This window comes from Palaemon carinicauda, chromosome 1 (assembly GCF_036898095.1).
Source record: "Palaemon carinicauda isolate YSFRI2023 chromosome 1, ASM3689809v2, whole genome shotgun sequence".
Taxonomy (NCBI): Eukaryota; Metazoa; Arthropoda; class Malacostraca; order Decapoda; family Palaemonidae; genus Palaemon; species Palaemon carinicauda.
The window spans coordinates 245,492,029-245,511,082 of record NC_090725.1 but is presented as its reverse complement, the minus strand read 5'-3'; the positions used below and the strand labels follow the sequence as shown (position 1 = coordinate 245,511,082).

The 19,054-nt window shown below is 54.1% G+C and overlaps 1 protein-coding gene across 1 annotated transcript in view; it reads right to left on the bottom strand.

The window, feature by feature from the left end:
• Not11 (CCR4-NOT transcription complex subunit 11) overlaps positions 1 to 19,054 on the bottom strand; it is a 190,761-nt gene that overhangs the window by 132,216 nt on the left and 39,491 nt on the right. Inside the window, exon 2 of the mRNA XM_068388797.1 lies at positions 18,928 to 19,019. Coding sequence (XP_068244898.1) covers positions 18,928 to 19,019 — 92 coding nt within the window. The remainder of the gene's footprint in view (positions 1 to 18,927; positions 19,020 to 19,054) is intronic.

Sequence of the window (19,054 nt, the reverse complement as noted above, 5' to 3'; positions counted from 1 at the left end):
CTTCTGCCCGAAGGGCTAGCCCCTTTGCCGATCCCATGGCATAGGAGCTCAGCGACACTGGATTCGCTGTCAGGGGAGGTTGAGATGTCGTGAATGGGACGCGATACCCTTAGCCGATCACGGAGACCGTCCAAGCATCGGCCCCATGTTGCTGCCACCTGTGCACGCAACTTTGAAGGCATCCCCCCACAGGTGGACACGCGGGGGGACTGCCACTCCTAGCGTTTGCAGCCGCGGCCGCCTCCTCTAGGAGTCTTGCCTCCCCTGGAGGACTTACCGCCCCTCTTGTCCTTGGCAGGAAAGGGCTGGGGCTTAGACACCACTTTCTTAGCTGCCGGCGCCTGCTTCAGTGTCTTGCGAGGCTGCTGCTGGTGTTGCTGCGGAGCTGGAGGCTTGTAGGGCCGAGATACAAGGGCCCTTTGGAGGAGGGATTCCTGGCTAGACTTCCTCCACCTCTCAGCTGTTCGTTCCATATCTTGGGGCTCAAACAAATTTCCCCTAAGGAGGGAGGCGTGTCTGAGCCTGCAGACATCCACGGCACGGACCTTCGGATGGAACTTCTCGGTCACCGCATCACGACGCTTCAGCACCGAGTTGGTTCATAGGTTGGTAACCTGATGTGCCAGGAACTCGATGGAGCGAGTGCCCGAGAGGAGGAAGGTCTCCAGGGCCTTCCTATTGCTCTCCTTAGACAGATCCTCAGAGCGCAATAGGATGCCCAGAGAGCCTAGCCAGACATCCAGCCACGAAGTGGCCTGCATGGCACACTTCGCGACCTTCTCGTGGCTCAGGATCTCTAACGCCGAGAACGTCACCTGCCGGGCGGAGAGCTTCTCAAGAGGAACTCCCCTAGTAAGCTCTTCCACAGAATGGAAGAGGGGAAGAGCGATTCTCCCGGGGTGCGTTCTCCCGGGGTGCGGCTGGCTCCTGACGAATTCGTGAAGAAGACTTCGGAATCATCTTGGAGTCCTTGGGTTCCCTCCTGGGCGGGATACACGACTCCAGTAAAGAGGTCTGGTAGGCACCTTCCACGCGAGACGATTCTCCTCCACGAGGAGATGACTCCCCCCTTGGTGCCGCGGGGAAGAACGCCGCCTCGCTGGACTCTCCTGAGGACGGAAAGGCCTCGTCCTCGGGAGAAGGAGAAAACAACTGCGAAGGGGACGGAGCCTTCCTGACGGACCTCCTAGGAACCAACTTCTCCCTGGGAGAAGACACCACGAAGTCCACTCCTCTCCTTCTCTTCAGCAGGGGCGAGGCCGTCGTTGGCTTGTGTCCTAGATCGGCGAGTGCCGGCTTCATAGCCTTTACTAACGCCCGCATCAGAGGACCAAGCCAAGACTGCCGAGACACGGAAACAGAGTCCGAAATTCCCGCTGGAGGGAAGGGGATCGGGCGATCCTTCAGAGTGGACACCACTAGACCTGCCTGCAAAAAAGAAGGGGAAGAAAGTTGTCTTGACCTCTCCGATGGTCCTTCCTTGTCCTGCAAAAGAGACCTGCGCTTAGGCGGAGGAGATCCCGACTGCGACCTGGCGACACGCGTCCCTGCTGCTGCCGCGAGCTGCGGAACCCGATGCGAACGGGGGTCGTGCTGACGCTCGCGCGTGGGCGATACTAAAGAGTCGCGCGCTAGGGGCTGTTGGAGCGCGGGCGCGCAATCGCGCGGAGACAAACGAGCGCGGGAGCGATCGCGCGAACGGGCGCGCAGGCGAGTGAGCGCGCGGGCGAGCGAGTGCGATGGCGAGTGAACGCGCTGGCGTGTGGGCGAACGAGAGCGCTCAGGAGACCGCTGCGGGCCAGGGGATCCAGCAGGGGAACGATGGTGTCCTGGAGACCTGTGACGCGTGGGCGAGCGATGGCGAGTCGGCGATCGATGGCGCGTTGGCGAATGCTGGCGCGCAGGCGAGCAATGGCGCGTGGTGCCGCGTTGGCGAGCGATGGCGCGTAGAATGCTCAGGCGAGCGACCGCGCGTGGCCGAGCTGATCACAGGAGACCTATGTCTCTCCAGATCCGCTGGGAGATGACGCGTAGGAGAGCGCTTGCGCGCAGGCGATGAATCACGCGGGCGGTCTGGAGATCGCAGACGTGCTGGAGACCGTTGACGCGCAGGAGATCGCTGACGAGCAGGAGAACGTTGACGCGTCGGAGATCGCTGGCGTGCTGGGGATCGCTGGCGTGCTGGGGATCGCTGGCGAGCAGGAAGACGACGTGTGAAAGCCTGTGCAGGAGCTGTCGGCGCGACGCGCAAAGGCGAACGCTCACGAACGGGCTCAGGAATAGGAGGCGCGTGGGCGCGTGGGCGTACAGGAACTCTGGATGTACGTGCAGGAGACCGTGCGCGCTGCTGCGCTGGAGCAGGATCGCGAGGGAGAGGAGAAGTAGAGTCCTTGCCTATGTCCCGAACCGGAGTTCTAGGGCGCGTGGGCGCACAGGGCGCGTGTCAGGAACTGGATGCGCAGGTGCGCGCTGACGGGCAGGAGATCTAGTGCGCTCAGGAGACCGTTGGCGCGCTGGGCGCGCAGCAGGAACAGGATGATGTTCGTTGTCCACAGGAGAGCGCTGGCGAGCAGTGGGCTACTACGCGTGAACGCGCAGGAGGGCGCACAAGGGAAGCACCCACACCGTGGGCGACATCCCTTTGCCCCGAAGGGACCGGTGCTCGTCGGCTGACGAGGTCAGAAGACTGCTGGCCATCTGCACAGAAAGCGGAAGGTCTGGAAGGCGTGGGAGAACGTGAACGATCCCCGGAGATGTCTAAGGACGTGGCTGCTACAGGCTGCTCCCGGCGAGGAGAGTCCCCATCGAAGGACGGAGGAGGTGAAGTCTCGAAAAGGCGCCTCTTAGCACCCTTATAGGGAGACGGGAGGCCCTTGCGGCGAAGTGGACGATGACCCTTACGGCAAAGGCGGCCACGAGGGAGGTTGTCAGGATCATCAGTCCTCCGAAGAGGAGTCTCAGTCAGAGCGCTCCCCCGAGGGGGAGGCTTAGCCGCAGGAGAGCCCGTGGGACCCCCTTCCCCCTTCGAAGGATGTACGGAAGGGGGAGGAGAGCCTTCAGCGACGTCATCAACATCAGGAGCCGCAGAGGTTTGACCAGACCCGTCGGAAGCCTCTGCCACCACGACGTCGACGAGACAGAGGGTCTACCTCTGCTATCACCGGCGACTGCTTAACAGCAGCCCCCAACTGAATAAGGTCAAACAGGGCTTCCTTAGGGGGGGGGCCCTTAAGCCCCAAGGAAGCCCAAAGCTGAAAAAGATCATCATTAGACACAGGATCAACATTATCAAAATCCTCCCACGGAGGAGGAGGGGGAGCCGTCCCGCTATGGGAGGCGACGCCCTCTCCCACACCCCAAGGTCGGGAAACAGAACTAGGGCCTGCGCTCCCACTCGGCGGCCTCTCACTAGGAGCCGGACGAGGGGGAGCTTTGGAGGAGGTTTGGGCGGCGGAAGAAGAGTTCCGAGAGCCTTCCTCCTTCAAGGCAACCCCAGAAGGAGAACGGTCTCTCTTGGACTTCTTCTTACGCCGGCGGGCAAACCTCTCCCACTGGGAGGCAGACCACTGCCTACACTCACTACATGTATTTCCCTATCACACCGTCGGCCTCGACACTGCGGGCAAAGGGTGTGAGGATCGGTATCCACCGCAGACATGAAGGTACCGCAAGGGCGACCGGCGATCCCAGGGGACTTGCGCATGATGAACACCAAGGGCAAGGCCAACTTCAAACACACAGCTGAGGAAAAGCAGAGAAAAGATTAAGGCTGTCAATAACGAGGACGATAGACAGACACGTCTGCACATCGTCCGAGCGAAAAGTGAAGTGAAGCAAATCACCGGTGTGTGTGTGGGGGGGGAGGGGTAGCAAGCTACCCCTTCCCCTACCCTCCGCTAACTAGCGCGGGGGTAGTTAACCCTCGTTAAAATCTATTGGCTCGTCAATTTCAGCTACGCCGAAAGTAAAGCCAATGTAAATAGCGTGGTTTGTATTTCGGTTACAGAACAACTGCACTTTTTATACTCTTTCACATAAGACCATAATTAGACCTGCCCGCTGCGAGAGATATTACTCTTCCGCCAAGGGCTTGAATGAGAATGCAAAAGGTTATTTGATTAATATTAGAAGTCCCAATATCGAAAACAAAAATAAATAACGATACAAAGTAATTTGTGAGACTGTATCGATTGTCATGAGAACTACGTAGCGTAACTTTAGCTGTATGCTAGTTTTATTTAATCTCTGAAAATAGATCGATGATTATCTAAAGAAACTATACTAATAGGACAAATATTTTCTTAAAAAATAATATATTCCTTTTATATTATGAAAACTTAAATACTTTTGGTTTGTAAGTATAATTTACTTTTCATTCTCTGCATAGAAAAAAAGAAAAAAAAGAAAAGAATATGCAAGTCATACTGCGTAGAACTACGTAGTTTACGTCATATGATTGTGACGTCATAGTGTTGGCGGAGTGTTTACCTTCCGCCATCATGTTTAAAAGAGAAATTTCGATAGTTTTACAGTAGGTGGAAAAAACTTCTAAACCTCCCCCTTTTAAGCTATGAACATAGTGATCAAATTCCAACCAATAACTCTGTTAAAATTAAAACAAACGAGCAAAAGCCAACAGTATAATTGTACATCACCAAGATAACAGCAATTATACAGGTTACAGCGAGTGAAAAATCCAATGATGTTGCCGGCGTGAGCGGCAGAGAAGATCTGAGGAATCACTGGAATGGTTCCAGGTACCTTTACTAGAGGGCGCACAGGTGGTACACCTGGCTACATTATCGGTGATTGCCGCGAGTTTTGAAATTTCTGCCGGGACGTCAGGGACTAAAGCAATATTTATACAACCACCTGATGTTTAAAATTCTATTTTTCCTAACGATACAAACCTGTAGCTATTTATATAAATTGGCCCACCAGCACATATCCCCCCTAAAAGTCCTACCTCCAAGCAAAATGTGATTACTCAGCTCAGGTGTGCGAGTGACCGGGGTAAAAAAATAACCCCCCCCCATAACTACCGGGTAGAAGTTTAACCCTCACTTAAAGTCTTATGGCTCGCCTTTCAGCTTGCTGAAAATAATATCCCCTTTAAACAACTACAGGTTTATATCGTTAGGGAAAATCACAAATTTTAAGTAATTTGTATTTTTCCTAACAGTACTTACCTCGAAATACTTTCTTAGGAGTATCTTGGATTCTCCTCCTAACCGACCAGATTTTTGGGTAGTTTCCCCTATCTCCATTTTCTCTAGGGGGTGCCTCCGTGGCGGATGGATACTCGCCTTGAGGCAACCCGGGTCAGTGTGCGAGAGCATGGACTTAGGTCTTGATCGTCAGTAAGCTTTTGGTAACTATACATTCGAACTCCTGTAAGACACTCGGGGCAGGCTGGGCGGGCCATAACCCGAAAGTAGTTCGAGGTAAGTACTGTTAGGAAAAATACAAATTACTTAAAACTTGTGATTTGTTCCAACACGGAGTACTTACCTCGAACTACTTTCTTAGGAGACATACCTTAGGAGGAGGGATTGCTCTTACAGGCTGAGAGACCCGAATTGAAACTATCTGATAGAACCTAGATAGGAGGCGAGGTTCTGACTGACCACAAAAACAGGATAGGAAACTCAGGGAGAACTACGCAAAAAAACCTGTAACTCACCTCTTTATAATCTTCATCCGAGCATGGGCGTCTCCAATAATCAACTCTCACATGGCCAAAGGATAAGGAAAAAGGGAACAGAGGAAGCAGGAAAGGGGGTAGTAAGGAGGAACTTGTGTCACTTGGAATTACTTCCTACGAGCTTCCCCGGGGCTTCGACCTTAAACTTGTTGGAGCGCGGAAATGACGGGTCCGATGGAGAAGGAGTCTAGGGACTTCCTAGTACAGTCTTTCAGGTAATGGGCGGTAAACGTAGACTGCCTGGCCCAAGTACCTGCTTTCAGGATCTGGCCCACTGCCATGCTCTTGTCGAAGGCCAAGGATGTACTGAGACCCCTAATGTCATGTGGTCGAGGTTTACCTGGTAACGTGGAGCCATCGCTGTCATAAGCCCTCTTTATGACCTGTCTGAGCCAGCAGGAGATGGTGTTCCTCGACACCGCTTTCTTAACTGGGCCTGTGGAGACAAAAGACTTGATCCCCGGGCGAAGTCTGGCTGTCCTTTCCAAGTACTTTCTGACCGACCTGACTGGGCACAACAACAAGTCTTCGGGATTGTCCGAACGTGGGATGGCTGTGACCGAAAAGCCTTCGAACTTGGGATCCCAGAAGGTTGGATTTTGGGTCTTGGCTACAAAATCTGGGAGGAACTTAAAACACAGGCCTTTCCAACCCTTCGAGTGTGAGACCTCGTACGACAGCCCGTGCAGCTCGCTGATTCGTCTGGCGGAAGCTAGGGCTAGGAGGAAGACCGTCTTAAGGGTAAGATCCTTATCGAGAATGTTCCTGAGCGGTTCAAAGGGTGGCCTGGTAAGGAACTTGAGGACCCTGGCTACGTCCCATTGCGGTACTCTAGAGGAGCGGGGGGAGCATGACTGTTCGAAACTCTTTATGAGCATCGAGATCTGCCGGGAAGCTCCGAGATCAAGTCCTTTGAGGAGGAAGACTTGGCCCAGAGCAGCTCGAACCCCCTTAATCGCCGGGATGGATATTCCTAGGTCGTCCCTCAGGCGAACAAGGAAGTCTGCTATTTCGTGAATAGACACATCCAGCGGCCTCAGATTCTGGGCGGTGCACCACTTTACAAACGTAGCCCATTTAGCCTGGTAAACTACGACTAATGACTTCCTAAGATAACCTGTCATCCTCATGGTGGTTCTGGATGAGTAGCCTTCCTTCCTCAACAACCGCTCGATAGCCCTCCACGCGTGAAGCCGGAGGGACCGAGGGTTTTCATGGAACTTTGTGAAGTGGGGCTGACGGAGAAGGTCTTCCCTGTCTGGCAGCGGCCACGGTGGGAGGATTGCTAACTCCTTCAGGTCTGCGAACCATTCTCTCTCCGGCCACCAGGGCGCTACCAAAGACATCCGTAGGTTCTTTGACTGCCTGACCCTGTTAAGGACCTGTCTGAGCGTTCCGAAGGGGGGGAAGGCGTATGCATCGAGACTGTCCCATGGGTGCTGAAAGGCATCCGCGAACGCTGCTGTAGGATCCGGGACTGGAGAGCAGAAAACTGGGAGCTGGGTGTTGATCCTTGTGGCGAACAGATCTATCACTGGGGACCCCCTTTTTCCTAGGAGTGTCCGGGCTACCTCCGGGTGCAGGGACCATTCCGAGCCTACCACTTGATCTACCCTGCTGAGGCCGTCGGCCAAGACGTTCTTTTTCCCCGGAATGAACCTGGCCGTCAGCTCAATGTGCTCTTTCTCGGTCCACTCCAGGATCTCTGCCGTGAGGTCGCACAGTTCCCTTGACCTAAGGCCGCCTTGATTCTTCACATAGGCTACTACGGTGGCGTTGTCGCACATGAGGGCCGCAGTGTTTCCTCGGAGACGATGAGCGAACCTCATGCAAGCTCTTTGGACCGCTAACAACTCAAGGACTTTTATGTGTAAGGTCTTCTCCTCCTGGGGCCACTTGCCTTTTGCCGTTTCTTCCTGGAGATGAGCTCCCCACCCTTCTTTTGATGCATCTGTGAAGAGCAACATCTCCGGAGGGGTGGTTGCAAAAGGCATGCCCTTTTGAGTGTTCACCCTGCCGGACCACCACTTCAAAGTCTCTTTTGTCTCCTCCGACACGCTGATCACTCTGTGCGGAGTCTACCCCGGGGACCAGAGTTCCTTTAGGTTCCACTGAACCTCTCTCAGCTTGAATCTTCCCCGGGGGACCAATTTCTCCAGTGATATTAGGTGGCCTATCGGCCTCTGCCAATCCTTTGCTCTCCTGGGAACGCCTATTAGGAAGGGGAGAAGGACTTGGTCCAACTTCTCGAGCCTCTCCTCGGAGGGGAATGCTTTCCCCAACCTTGAGTCTAGGACCATCCCCAGATAAGTCATTCTGTTGGAGGGGACTAACTGTGACTTCTCCATATTGATGGTGATTCCCAAGTCCCTGCAAAACTGCAACAACTCCAAGCCTTGATCCTTCAAAACTGCCTGAGGCTGAAAGAAGCAACCAGTCGTCCAAGTAGCGGATTAGCCGGATGCCCTTCTTGTGAGCCCGGCCAGACACTGTGGCGAACACCCTTGTGAACACCTGAGGAGCCGTTGACAGGCCGAAGCAAAGGGTCTTGAACTGCAGAGACTGGGATCCCCACTTTACTCTGAGGAACTTCCTGCTGGAGGGGTGGACAGGGATGTGAAAATATGCGTCCTTGAGGTCCAGGGACATCATGAAGTCCCCTTCCCTCAAGGCTGCTAGCACTGACTTCGGGATGTCCATTTTGAAGTCCGTCTTGCTGATAAACTTGTTGAGGGCCGAGAGGTCGATGAACCGGTCTCCACCCACCTGTCGCTTTCTCCACCAGGAAGAGCCTGCTGTATAACCCTGGGGACGGGTCCTCCACTAGTTCCAGGGCTCCCTTGTTCAGCATGGCTGACACCTCCTCTTCTAAGGCTGCTTTATTTTAGGGGTCCTTGGGTGCCAGCCATTCCGCTCGATGATCGGGGATCCAAGGGGGCGGATCCGCCAGGAGGGGTACCCTGTATCCCTCCTTCAGGACTGCAACGGACCATGGGTCCGCCCCGTTGTCCCGCCATGCTTGCCAAAAGTGTTTGAGGCATCCCCCTACCTGAGGCTTCAGCAGGAAAGGGGGCCTCTCTTCCTACCTCCTTCTGGAGGCGCGGCTCGAACGGCCTCTCCTAGAGCCGGACTTAGGCCTAAAGGAGGCCTGAAGGGTAGAGCTTCCCCTACGGAGGGGTTGAGACGACTGCTGCCAGGCTGACGAAGGGGAGTCTCTCCTAGGCTGGGACGTCGACGGGTGGGACCCTTCCGGTATCACTCGCCTGTGTGCGGGTCATCTTGCGGCTGAGAGTCTGGGGTCCGCCGTTTCCTTTAGTTTCCAGACTCTCTCCATGGTTTCCTCTACCTCTTACAGGGGGAAGATGGACTCGCCCCACACTGGCGAGTTCCTCAGACACTTGGCCTCTCGCTCGGGGAGCTTCCGGGACAGCTTATTGAGGATAGTGTCCCTCCTCCGAAGTACCCAATTGGCTGTTTGAGTGAGGGACTGGAAAGTGAGGAACTTCATTGCCTTTCCCCCTGAGCGTATGAGTTCCTGGAGAAGAGCCTGGTTCTCTGGAATTGCTAGATCATGAGACAGCTGGAAACTCACCAGCGTACAGGCCTACCAGTCGAGCCATGAAGTCACGTTCACAATGTCTTGGGCCGTGTCCTCCATCATGGAGGCCTCAGCCGGGGAGAAGTACACTGGGGCCGAGACGGTCCTATCCTCGGTGTTGCCTTGGCTAAGGAGGCCACTGCTGCCTCTACCGAACGGGCCCTGGGCCCTGAGTGCTGACCGTCGGGGACGTAGAAACATTTCTGGGTCCTCAAGCCCGGCAGTAACTTGAAAGACTCCTGGCCTCTGAGGGAGTTTACCTGGCCCGCGACGTGTCTGTCGACATGCTCCCGACCGAGTTTGACGTCGGGAGCTAAGGGGATTGTCAAGGAAGGTTTCAGCTGGACGGGGTTATCTACCATCCTCTCCAACCCCGAGAGCCAAGCTTGCTCCGTCGACGGTTTGGGCTCGTCCAGGCGATGGTGACTCCTTATGAGGGCCAGAACTTTCCGGTACGAAGATACCTCATCCGACGTACAGTCCCCGACCTCAATCAAGCCATCGACCACCTGGTCCTCTGCGCCATGTCCTTCTGCCAGGCCGGGTGGGTCCATGTGAGAGGTTACGTCCTCCTCTTCCTGGCGAAACGATGGGGCAGGTGCCTCCGCCGCGGGTTCAGCCGCTGGGACGGAGGTAGCCGTCATGGGTCTACCTCCGCTCGGGGAGAGCAGCGGGGTACGCTGTACCACCGGGTATCCAGGGCGCTTTATGTGAGCAGCCGTGGTACCGGGTCCGCAAGATGAGCTGCTGGGCCGGCACAGCGGCTCTCTCCGCTGGGCGGATGGAGCCGGTGACTTGGCGGGCAGCGGGAAGGCAAAGCCGACCTGAGACGAGAGCTTGGACCAGTGTGCGGGACGTGCGGTCGACAAGCGTGGCAGGGGCCTAGGGACGGTTCCAGCGGCCAAGGAGGCAGACACTGGAAAGGCAGGTGTCCTGATCGACCCGCTACGGGGGAAAGCTGCCTGAGCCCACCTGTCCCTGGATGGGCACCTGCGTTTGTTCTTCTTCCTCGATGACTTTGCCTTCTTCCTGGAACGGCCTGAGCGAGAACGAGACTAGATTTCCGGGACCTCTTCCGTTTCCCCTCCTGGGAGTCGTCGTCCTCCAAGGATGACGAATCGTACGACGACAAAGAGGAGGAAGAAGAAGAGCTGGAGGAGTCCTCTGTTACTGATGCTGGGTCCTGGTGTTGTCCTATTAGCGTGAGGGGCTACATAAAATCAGGCGGGAGCGTCGATGACGGCGCCGGGGGAGTCTTCCTAGATGCGAACCAGCCTTCAAACTCCTCTTCTTGACGCATCGGCGACCTGAAGGGCGTCCTTGGAGACGTCCAGACGATAGAGTCGGGGTCAGACGAACCTGTCGGCCGCCTCTCTTTATCTGCGTCTCCCCCGGGTGCTGCGGTGCCTGTAACACTTCACCACGGGGTGGGAGAAGGGGCCCACGTCAGGCTGGGAGGAGCGTATGTTTTTCCTGTTTTATGTCAGCTACCCCTCAAAATTGGGGGAAGTGCTTTGGAATATAGATAGATAGATAGAATTACCGGAGGCTTGTAATGTAACACCCAGATAGCCTGAGGATTACTGTATACCCAGAAGCTTTAGCAATTGGAAAACTTAATGAGATGAAGAATGCTCAATAGTCTCTCCAGCACTGGAAAAGACTTAAGATTTCCTATGCCTCAAAGAATACTGTACTGGTCATCGATATACACTTGACTTATAGGGATTATTGCAAAAAGACTTGTCCCTACAAATTCCTGCTAAATATCAACCTTCCAAACTCAAAAGTATGAGAAAAGGATCACACAGCCTTGGATAAGATGGAAAAGTATATCTAAACTCATTATGGCCAAAGGCAAAAGTGAAGACTCAGACAGGAGAGTTGGTGGACCTACTTGCCCACCCCCATTACTTGTATCTAACTTCCTTGTTAGACATTCCTTATATTAAAAGAAGAAAGGTTTGTATATACGTAGAAACAACTCATGATATGACAAATTCGTAGATAATTTGTATTTTTCCTAACTATACAAACCTTAGCTATTTAATAGGGGTATTACTTTCGGCGTAGCTGAAATGACGAGCCATTAGAATTTTAACGAGGGTTTACTACCCACACCGCTAGTTAGCAGGGGTAGGGGAGGGTAGCTTGCTAGCTTGCTAACACCCCCCCCCCCCCCCGCGTCACACACACCTGTGCTTGAGCTCACTTTGCTTAGAGGTAGGACTTCAAGGGGGATAGGGCTGGCGGGCAAGTTTGATTAAATAGCTAAGGTTTGTATAGTTAGGAAAAATACAAATTATCTACGAATTTGTCATTTGTTCCGTAAATGACATACAAACCATGCTATTTAATAGGGGTAACTCACCCATTAGGAAGAGTGGACGTCCCAACCAGTACTGGCTTTTTGGCTTTGCCCGGGGCTCGTTATTTGAGTGTGCCAGCACTCAAAAATAAGGAGTCCCTGCACCTCGCTAGAACCTTGCTACGCAAGGACTGCGGCCTACGCAAGCTGTGTGTGAAGGTATAATGAAGTGTGACTCGTCCTAGGAAGTTGACCTGAAGTTCTTTAGATGGGAACTTTAGGCTAGCACTCTCCCAATACCACCTCGTCAGGGTATGGGGACGTGACAGTATTAGCTTAATACTAGGAACACAAGGAAACATGGTTTTCCTGCAGTGGTTTGAGGTCAGCTATGCAGAGAACCCAGGATGCTGATTTCCCCACGAGAGGGGAAGATGAAGGAAAGAATAAGGGCCAGACAAACATTTTCATTCATGCAGACTAAAACCAGGTAACAATGCCCTCAAATTTCTGCTACTTTTCCAATAAGGAGCTTGAGGTTTTAAACCAGCTGTTGTGCAGCCACCACAGGGCCAATAGAGAACGTATCAAGCCTCCTGTAGGTCACGTCTTGCAGGTAGTGGGCTGTGAAGGTCGTCTGACGCTTCCACACCCCAGCTTGAAGAACCTGCGTCACTGAGAAATTCTTTTTGAAGGCCAGAGACGTAGCTACGCCCCTGACATCATATGCTCTAGGGCGACGTGACGGAGGAGGGTCTGGATTCAGGGACAGATGAATCACCCTGCGAATCCATGCCGAGATGGTGTTCCTGGTGACCCTCCTCTTAGTCCTCCCTGTGCTAACAAATAACGCTGGCACCTGAGGACGGACTGCAGCCGTTCTTTTGAGATATAGACTCAAACTCCTTACTGGGCATAGTAGGAGATGGTTTGGGTCATCTGTTACAGAACAGACACTCGAAATCTGGAAGGAGTCGAACCGAGGATCTGCTACTCTCGGATTCTGAGTCTTGGCAATAAACTCAGGGAGGAATCTGAACGTTACCTCCCCCTATCCCCTTGAATGGGCGATGTCATCCGAGAGACCATGAAGTTCACTAACACGCTTGGCCGAAGCCAAAGCTAGTAGGAACACCGTCTTCCAAGTTAGGTGGCGATATGAAGCCTGGCGTAATGGTTCATAGGGAGGTCTCTTAAGAGACCTGACAACTCGAACCACATTCCATGGAGGAGGTCTCACTTCCGACTGAGGGCAGGTAAGTTCATAACTTCGTATGAGTAGGGAAAGTTCCAGCGAAGAAGAAATGTCCATTCCTTTGAGCCTGAAGGCTAGACTTAAGGCTGAGCGATAGCCTTTCACCACAAATACACGAGGAACTCCGCTATTGTTGGAATAGTGGCATCGAGTGGAGAGATACCCCTTCCACGACATCAACCACAGAAGACTTTCCACTTTGCCTGGTAGACCGCTGCGGATGACATTCGCAGATGTCCAGACATCCTGATCGCAACTTGTTGCGAAAATCCTCTCTCAGCGAGATGCTGGATAGTCTCCAGGCGTGAAGTTGTAGCGAAGCTACGGCTTTGTGGAAGGTGTTGGCATGTGGTTGTCTGAGCAGATCGTGTTGTGGAGGGAGTTCTCTCGGTAGTTCCGTTAGGAGTTGCAGAAGGTCCGGAAACCATTCCGCGTGATGCCATAGCAGAGCTATGAGGGTCATTAAAAGATTGACCGATATTCTGGTCTTGTTGAGCACCCTCCTCATCAGACAGAACGGGGGAAAGGCGTAAACGTTGATGTTGTCCCACCGTTGTTGGAAGGCATCTTGCCAGAGCGCCTTGGGATCCGGGACTGGGGAGCAGTACAGCAGAAGCTTGAAGTTCAGAGCTGTTGCGAACAGATCCACAATCGGGGAACCCCACAAAGTCAGGACTTTGTTGGCTACTAGATGATCCAAAGACAACTCGGTACTCACTATCCAAGACGCTCTGCTCAGATCGTCGGCGAGCACATTCCTCTTGCCTGGAATAAAACGTGCCGATAGCGGAATCGAGTGGACTTCGGTCCATCTCAGTATCTCTACTGCTTCGAAAAGGTACCTCCTTGTTTGTTGATGTAAGCCACTACTGCGGTGTTGTCGCTCATCACCACCACAGAGTGACCCGCCAGGTACTGTTGGAACTGTTGAAGGGCCAAAAAGACGGCCTTCATCTCTAGAAGATTTATATGGAGGCACTTTTCTGATTCTGACCACAGGCCTGAGGTCCTGTGTTGCAGTACGTGGGTCCCCACCTTTTCTTTGAGGCGTCCGAAAACTGCATCAAATCCGGGGGGAGGACGAGAAGATCCACTCCTCTTCGTAGGTTCTCGTCTGTCACCCACCACTGGAGGTCCGTCCGTTCCGCAGGTTCCATAGGGATCATGATGTCCGGGGAATCGTAGCCTTGATTCCACTGGGACTTGAGTCGCCACTGGAGGGATCTCATTCTGAGGCGACCGTTGGGAACTAGAAGAGCCAAAGATGAGAGGCGACCGAGGAGACGTAACCACGATTGGGCTGGAAGTTCTTCTCGTCTGAGAAAAGGGCTTGCGACCTTCCTCAGCCTTGCTATCCTGTCGTCTGATGGAAAGGCTTTGTGGAGATTGGTGTCTATAATCATGCCTAGGTATACCAGTCTTTGAGTGGGAAGCAGAGAGGATTTCCCGAGATTTACCATGATCCCCAGATCCTGGCAAAGTCCCAGAAGTTTGTCTCGGTGTTGAAAAAGGGATGACACCGAGTCTGCTAGGATCAGCCAGTCGTCCAGATAACGGAGGAGACGGATGCCGATCCTGTGTGCCTACGAAGATATTAGGGTGAACACTCTGGTGAAAACCTGTGGTGCTGTGGAGAGACCAAAACACAGCACCTTGAACTGGTACTCCTTGTTGTCTAGGCTGCATCTTAAGTACTTCCTTGAAGACGGATGGACTGGGATCTGGAAGTACGCGTCCTTCAGATCCAGTGTATACATGAAGTCTTGCGGTCTCACTGCTAGTCTGACCGTGTCTGCGGTGTCCATGCTGAACGGAGTTTGTTTGAAAAACTTGTTCAGAGCCGAGAGGTCGATGACTGGTCTCCAGCCTCCAGATGCTTTCTTTACAAGAAAGAGTCGACTGAAGAAGCCTGGGGACCCGTCGAGCGCCCTTCTTCAACAGGATCTCGACCCCCTTGCTGATCCCATGGTAAGGGAGCTCAATGACACTGGATTTGTCGTCAGGGGAGGTAGAGATGTTGTGAACGGGACGCGATATCCCTGACTGATTACGAAAATCGTCCAGGAATCGGCCCCGAGTTGCTACCACCTGTCTGCGCAACTTTGTAGGCATCCCCCCACTGGTAGACATGCAGGGGGACTGCCAATCCTAGCGTTTACAGCCTCGGCTGCTCCCTCTAGGATTTTTACCTCCCCTGGAGGACTTTTTGCCTTTCCTGTCCTTGACAGGAAAGGGCTTAGACACCACTGTCTTCGCTGCCGTTGTCGGTTTCGTGGTCTTAGTAGTAGGACGGGACTGCTGGGGTCCTGGAGGCTTATAGGGCTTGGATGTCAAAGCCCTATGCAGGAGGGTGTCTTGGTGGGACTTCCTCCACCTCTCAGCAGCATGTTCCATGTCTTTAGGCTCAAACAGATTTGTTCCTTCCAAGGAAGAATGCCTGAGCCTGTTTATCTCGGTGCTAGGGACCTTCTGATGGAACCTCCCAGCCACCGCATCCCGACGTTTCAAGATGGTGTTCGCCCAAAAGTTTGAGACTTGGTGCGCCAGAAACTCGATCATGCGAGTGCCTGAGAGGAGGAACGTCTCCATAGCTTTCCTGGTACGTTCTTTGGAGAAATCCTCAGAGCGTATCAGGATACCTAAGGTCCCTAATCAGATATCCAGCCACGAAGTGGCTTGCATAGCACACTTCGCAACCTTCTCCTGGTTAAGGATCTCAGTTGCCGAGAATGAGACCTGCCGGTTGGAGAGTCTCTCAAGAGGGACTCCCCTGGTAAGCTCTTCCAAAGAATGGTGAAGAGGAAGAGCTAAACAAGGCTCCTCCAAGATCTCAAAGTACCTGCTCTACTGTACGCAAGTAGGTGGGAGAAGCTTGTTGCCAGCACTGGAGCGGTTGGAGGAGGCTAACTCAGAGAGCTGGACCGCGATCTTGTCCCTGGTACTCTTAACCCCCTGAGACCAGGGCAGAGCCGCACTGGCCTTAGAAGGTTTTTGAGTTCCAAATACTCAGTCCAAGACCGTGTCTTTGCCCTCTTGAGAGGGAATCTGGGTCGACAAACCCATTGAGAGTCCTAATAAGAGTCAGAACCTGCCAAAAATGCATGTTCTGACACTTGAAGTTCTCCTCCGGATGTCGGACTTGCAGCGAAGTCTCCTGTCCCCAAAGGCTCTTCTTGGGGAGAATCCCGGACGTTCTCCGAGTGACTAGCTGGCTCCGTCCTAAATCTCGTCGAGGATTTTGGCACTGTCTTCGAGTCCTTCGACTCCTTCCTGGGAAGGATGCAGGACTCTAACAAAGACGGAGGCAAGTTCTTCGCCCCTACCCGGGAAGACTTTTCAACGCGAGGTGGGGTTTCCCTCATTGGTGCGATGGGGGAACGTCTCACCTCACGTGACTCCCCTGAGGACGGGAAATCCTTGTCCGACAGGGAGGGAGAAAAAGTCTGGGGGGAGGGGGAACCTGCCTCAAGGGCTTACGAGGAGACAACTTAGTTCTTGGAGAAGTCACAGCGTCCGAAACTCCTCTTTTTCTCTTCAGAGGGGTAGACGCAGCCAAGGATTTGTGGCCCAATTTAGAGAGAACAGGCTTGAAAGCTCTGATTAGTGCCCCAAACCATGGCTGTTGGCTGACAGCTGCGCTGTCAGACACTCCCTCTGGAGGGACAGGGATCGACAGATCCCTGGGAGGAGTTTCCATAGGGGGGTTCGCCTGAAAAGAAGAAGTGTTCCTGGACCTTTCTGGAAGCTTCCCCTCCACCGCCGAGCGCGCTGTTCTGCGCTTGCGGGGAGGGGATTGTGGCGATGGCGACCTTACCGTGCGTTGTCCTGCAGCCTCGCGCGCGGGAGGGTATTGGCGCTCGCGCGATGGGGAATACCCGAGGTCGCGCGCGGGAGACTGCTGATGCGCGTGCGTGTGCGCGCGCAGGCAAGTGATGGCACGTAGAAGCGCGTGCGGGAGACACAGGAAAGTGCACAGGAGGCTGATTGTGCGCGCGTAGGCGCGCAGGATCAGGAGGTTGGACCCGTGGGCGTGCGGCCGAGAGTTCGCGCACCCCAGAAGATGTCGTAGGGCGTGCGCACGCAGGAGAAATATCCCTTTCGCGCAGTCGGAACCTGTGTGCGTGGGCGCGCATCTTGCAGGCATGCGTCAAGATGGCGGCGCATAACTGCCGGAGAGGATGGGCGTGGGTGCGCAGGCCGCGCGCGCGTATCCTCGTGGGGCGAGCCGGTGAACGCGCGCGATTGCGCGCTGGCGAGGGATGGCGCGCTGGCGAGGGATGGCGCGCTGGCGAGGGATGGCGCGCTGGAGACAGCAGGCGGTGCGTTGGCGAGCACTGGTGTGTAGGCGAAGTCCTTGACTTCCCTACAGCTCCCAGATCCGAAGATCGTGGGCGCGCAGGAGAGATGGATGTACATGGGCGCTGGCGCGCGGGAGAGCGCTGACGCGCAGGGGGTTACTGGCACGCAGGAGGTTGATGGCGCGCAGTGGCGCGCTGGGACGCAGGTGAGCGCTGGCGCGCTACCTCAGGCCAAGCCTTGCGCACAGGAGACCGTTGGCGCGCATGACCATCATGGTGCGTAAGGGACGTATGCGCGCGATGGCGCATACGCCCTTGTTGCCCCGTAATAGGGATCGGTGCCTGACTAGCATGAAGTCAGGATTCGTTAGCGCGTAAAGCGCATCAGCTGCCAGGAACGGCGACGACAGGTCAGCAGGTCTGTCGGGTGAAAGGTCGGCGTGCCCTTTGAAAGGACGACCTTCAACCGAAAGGGATCGCGAACGATCCGCTGAGAGGTCCAGGACCATAGCAGGAACAGTCGGTGAACGCTGACGAGGCTCCTCTGCGGCAGACTGCAACGACGACGATGAACCGAAGAGGCGCCTCCTCACCGCTTTATAAAGTGAAGGAAGGCCTCCCCGGCAAAGAGGAAGGCGAGCCTTGCGACGGATGTACCCTCTGGGGGCCGTAGGATCAGGAAGCTGACCTTCTGCAGTCCTCCATTGAGGAGTCTCTGTAAGTGAACTCCCCCGAGGGAGAGAATCACCGCCAGGAGAGTCTGTTGGACTTAGTTTCTCCCTCGTAGGTTGAGCAGGAACGGGAGAAACTAAGCCTTCAGCTACTGCGGGATGTGAAGAGGCAGAGGTATTAAGAGATACCGCACTGGATACCTCTGACACCACAACGTCGACAATAGACAGAAGATCAACCTCTGCCAAAGTTGGCGATTGCTTGACAGTGGCACCCAATTGAATGATGTCAAGTAGAGCTTCCTTGGAGGGCGAACCCTCGAGCCCCAAGGAAGACCAAAGGTGAAACAAATTAGTTAGTGATATATCCTCCCCCGGGGGGAGAGGTGGAGCTGCCTCGCTAGGGGAGGCAACGCCATCTCTCGAACCCCGAGTTTGGCAAACAGAACCACGGTCTACGCTACCACTCGACGGTCTCTCGAAAGGGACCGATCGAGCGGGAGCTTCGGAGGAGGTTTGGGCAACGGAAGAAGAGTCCTTGGGATTTTCTCCTCTCAAAGAAAACTTCGAAGGAGAAATATCCCGCCTGGACTTCTTCTTACGTCGCCGAGAAAACCTCTCCCCCTGGGAGGTAAACCACTCCCTACACTCACCACACTTATTACCACTATCACACCGTTGGCCTCTACAGTAAGGGCAAAGGGTGTGAGGGTCTGTCTCGACCGCCGACATGAATGTTCCGCAGGGGCGGTCGGGTAATCCAGGACAGGTGCGCATAATCGCAGAGGCCAACTTCACACTCAAACCTGTCAAAGAAAAAGCAAAAAAGCATTAATGGCTGCCAAGGGCGAGGCGAGGATGAGAGAGGACACGTCCGTCTACCATCCGAGCCGAGAGCAAAGTGAGCTCAAGCACAGGTGTGTGTTAGGGGGGGGTAGCAAGCTACGCTACCCTCCCCTACCCCCCCTCACTAGCGATGGGGTAGTAAACCCTCGTTAAAATTCTAATGGCTCGTCCTTTCAGCTACGCCGAAAGTAATACCCCTATTAAATAGCGTGGTTTGTATGTCAGTTACGGAACAACTATAACTTACATTTAAAATAATCTTGCTTGTTGAAGTTTTGATATATTTGTTGAACCAATTGTTCCAAACTCGCCCGTTCCACAGTTTCCTCAGATAGTATTCTGCAATGAGAGACAAACATTAATAGCCAACATTT